Source organism: Temnothorax nylanderi, unplaced genomic scaffold, assembly GCF_030848795.1.
Source record: "Temnothorax nylanderi isolate EJ_2023f unplaced genomic scaffold, tnyl_v1.0 TNYL_tig0590_pilon, whole genome shotgun sequence".
NCBI lineage: Eukaryota > Metazoa > Arthropoda > Insecta > Hymenoptera > Formicidae > Temnothorax > Temnothorax nylanderi.
The window spans coordinates 79,917-84,022 of record NW_027249652.1 but is presented as its reverse complement, the minus strand read 5'-3'; the positions used below and the strand labels follow the sequence as shown (position 1 = coordinate 84,022).

The window sequence follows — 4,106 nt, the reverse complement described above, 5'->3', positions numbered from 1 at the left end:
CTAACGTATATCTTATGTCTTCGCAAAGCGTAACTTTTAAATCCTTTAGGGAGATCAATCACTTCAAGACAACACATTTTTTTTTTAGAGCGATTGAAGAGAAAGACAGAGAGCTTGTAAATGTCGCGAATAACGTCTTGGACGAGTATTATAGTAGCGTATACGTCAAGTCGGGAGGCGATAAGGAGTTAAGCAATGGAGAAAAAAAAGACAGACCAAGATATGCGAGTTAATTCAGTTATGATATATTTTTATATATATTACAGAAGGCGTATAAAAGATGTAAGAGGACTTGCGGTAAAAATTGATGCAAGTCTTAATAACTTCAATGATTAAACTGACAAATATACAAAAGCTACTAAATGTACTCAAAGCTACTTAATGATTAATACAATGCTAAATGAAGTGTTATACAAAATTTGTATAGAGTCAAAGATTGCGGTCAACTACGTATTATATACACAAAAATGAATTACAAATGATTATTACGTAACGATGTTCATTGCGCCATATTATCGCTATATTTTCGCTTTGTTAAAAAATTATAATAAATTATAATAAATTGAGTTAATCGCAGCGCGCGACAAAGTTATGTACGTGAGCACTGTGAGCGATTTAATGATTGTAACCTTACTTGTATACATTTCCTAGAAAAATATTTCTATATTATGTTTAACAACAATATTAAATATTAACATTTCATAACTGCCAAACGTTTCCAGTTGAGCGCAATTGCACGAGTTACGAATCATTTATACTCTTTTTCTCAGTTAACTAGTTTTTACTGCATTGAAATCTTGCATAGAAAAAAATGTGTTAGCATATCGCGCAAGAATCATCGATATCTAAGTAAACAATTAATCGAATATATACAGTACTAGCTGGTTACCCGGGCTTCGCCCGGGAGTCGTTTTTCTTAAAGGAGTTCCATAAGGAGTCGGGTTGATTTAAAGACGGTAGTTTAACTTTTACACATGAATAACACATTTTAGGTGCTTAAGTTTTAAACTTTTTTGCTTAACAATGATCACATATTAAATCAATTTTCCAAATTATTACTTTCGGATGAAATTGATATTCGTAATTTGAATCATAACTAAATGTTTCTAATTTCAAAATGGACCGCATAAATGATTTCATGGATTAAACATGTCGTAACCGGTCTTTTTCTACTTAAGTTTCACACTATTGAGTCATTTCCGCTTCTCCGATATTTCACTTACCGATTAGCGACATCATCCTTTGGTTTACCCTGGCGTTTTTTAGGGAATTTTGAGATTGCTCGCTCGCGATGAACACATAACCTCGATTTTTCACTTAAAAAACTAATGGAAAAAATCGGTAATTGGTAAGATTTTTCACTTAAAAAACCAATGGAAAAAATCGGTAATCGGTAAGTGAAATATCGAGGTTATGTGTTCATCGCGAGCGAGCAATCTCAAAATTCCCTAAAAAACGCCAGGGTAAACCAAAGGATGATGTCGCTAATCGGTAAGTGAAATATCGGAGAAGCAGAAATGACTCAATAGTGTGAAACTTGAGTAGAAAAAGACCGGTTACGACATGTTTAATCCATGAAATCATTTATGCGGTCCATTTTGAAATTAGAAACATTTAGTTATGATTCAAATTACGAATATCAATTTCATCCGAAAGTAATAATTTGGAAAATTGATTTAATATGTGATCATTGTTAAGCAAAAAAGTTTAAAACTTAAGCACCTAAAATGTGTTATTCATGTGTAAAAGTTAAACTACCGTCTTTAAATCAACCCGACTCCTTATGGAACTCCTTTAAGAAAAACGACTCCCGGGCGAAGCCCGGGTAACCAGCTAGTTAAGTATATTATTGTTTTTATATATATTTATATACTTTGCCCAGTATATAGTATATAAATCTGCGTTAAAATTTGTAACTTATAAAATTCTATACAAAAAACGTTCTATATTTTTTTCTCAGGATCAATCATTTTCGTGTTCGACATTTTATAAAGTTTCAACTTTTATACATCTCAGAGATAATACACTATTTTCCACACCACCTCGGAGGTATAGTGTTAGGCGCGTTTTTTTTAACGTGGTGTCCCTAGTAGGCCTAATTCACTGTTTTTTTTTATATAACGTTTTTTGGATAGAATTTTTTAAGTTCCATTTTTTGTATTAACTATTTTTAATGATTTTTCACTAATTGTAATGCAGATAGGTGAACTAAACATGTATTTTATTTGTATATTATAAACTGTACTCCGACAAAAATCACATTTCAATGTTACTTTAATGCTTGTTTTCCATTATCTATATTTTTCTATATATATTTATTTATCTGTCTTCTATAATGACGTTGATTCTACTTGTTTATTAGTTGATTATTGGATTTGTTTTTTTAATCGTTAAAAACCTCTGTGAAAACAACATTGCGAGTTTTATTGCTCTCATCAGGAATCAGTATTGTTTGGTCCTTTGTTGAACCAATCTGTGAGAGTCCTACATATAATTGTCCGTGTGAAAAGACTTCGTTTCTGAGGTCTACGCCAACTACTTTGAAGGTTTGTCCTTGGGACTTATTAATCGTCATGGCGAAACACATTCTAACAGGAAACTGCAGCCTTTTAAACGCAAATGGCAAATCCGTAGGGACCATAGATATTCTTGGAATTAATGCTATTTCACCGGCTGCAGGTCCTGTCAGAATGGTTGCTTCTATGATGTAAGGCATGAGACGCTTAACTTGCAGTCTCGTGCCGTTGCAAAGCCGTGGTGGTTTAAGATTTCGAAGCAGCATTATCGGGGTACCAACTTTTAGTCTCAGTTTATGTGGAGGCAATCCTGCAGGGTTAAGAGAGTTGTGAAACTCAATCGGATAGTGAATGACTTCATCTCCATTTACCATTGTGTCTATTGACTTATATGTTTTACATTCGGTGGTGACTTTTTGTAAAACTATTTCATTAATCTCCTCTGCAGCTTTATTTTTTGCAGTTACGATTGCACGTTCGCAAAGCCAATTTGTTTCCTTTTGTGTTAAATTCTGAATATCTGGATAAACATTGTCAATAATTTGATCAATAGTTCGCACGCAAGTTCCTACAATATCAGAAATGTTAATGTAGCCATTCTGCGTTATAGAGATAGAGCCGTCACCAATTTTAAGCAAATACTCTGCAAATTGTTCTAAATTCTTGTCTCCTCGTAAATGAACTCGCATATTAATAGTCAGTCGAAGTTTTTTTACATGCTGCCAAATTTCAGATTTTTTCATGCAAACTTTCATAATATCCGCACGTGTTCCTTTAGGCACCACTGGCAGAGTTTGCCTGAAATCACCGGTAAAAACAAATGTTACCCCACCCATTACCTTTTCTGATGTTCTCAAGTCCTTAAGGGTTCGATTGACGGCATCTATATGGGACTTGTGCGACATCGTACATTCGTCCCATACTATCAAGGATGCCTGTTGGAGAAGTTTACCAGTAACACCATTTTTTCTCACGGAACATACCGAACTTTGGTCCAAGGACACATTCAGTGGCAACTTAAAAGTAGAGTGGGCAGTTCTTCCACCACTTAGAAGAGTCGCAGCTATGCCTGATGAGGCAACCGCGATAGCGATCTTCTTTTGACTTCTTACTTTCGCCAAAATCAATGAAATGACAAACGTTTTGCCAGTACCTCCTGGCGCATCTATAAAGTAAATGTTACCCTTATGATCTTCGACACTATTTATTATCTCGTCGTATACCATTTTTTGTTCTGTATTCAGTTTCACTTCGTTTTCTTGCAGATATACTTGTAAGTCGTCGATATTGTGTACTGTTTCTCGTAAGTAAAGTAGGTTATCTATGTTTGAATCATTGCGCTGAGGTTCTGGCAAACCAAACTCTTTCAAGCACTTTTCTCCATGAGTGAACACTATGTGGGATTGTCCCGATTGCGCACATTACAAATCGGACACGACAATATTTCCCGATCGGACACATTCCCGATCGGACACGGTAACGATCGGACACGGTGTCGATCGGACACGGTGCCGATCGGACACGGTGTCGATCGGACACGGTGCCGATTGGACACGGTGTCGATCGGACACGGTGCCGATCGGACACGGT

At 35.6% G+C, this 4,106-nt stretch overlaps 1 protein-coding gene across 1 annotated transcript; it reads right to left on the bottom strand.

Moving 5' to 3' along the window:
* Positions 1–2,383: 2,383 nt before the first annotated feature.
* Positions 2,384–3,742, bottom strand: LOC139784143 (ATP-dependent DNA helicase pif1-like). Its single transcript, XM_071723306.1, has one exon. The coding sequence runs from the start codon at positions 3,740–3,742 to the stop codon at positions 2,384–2,386; it is 1,359 nt and encodes a 452-aa protein (XP_071579407.1).
* Positions 3,743–4,106: the final 364 nt, after the last annotated feature.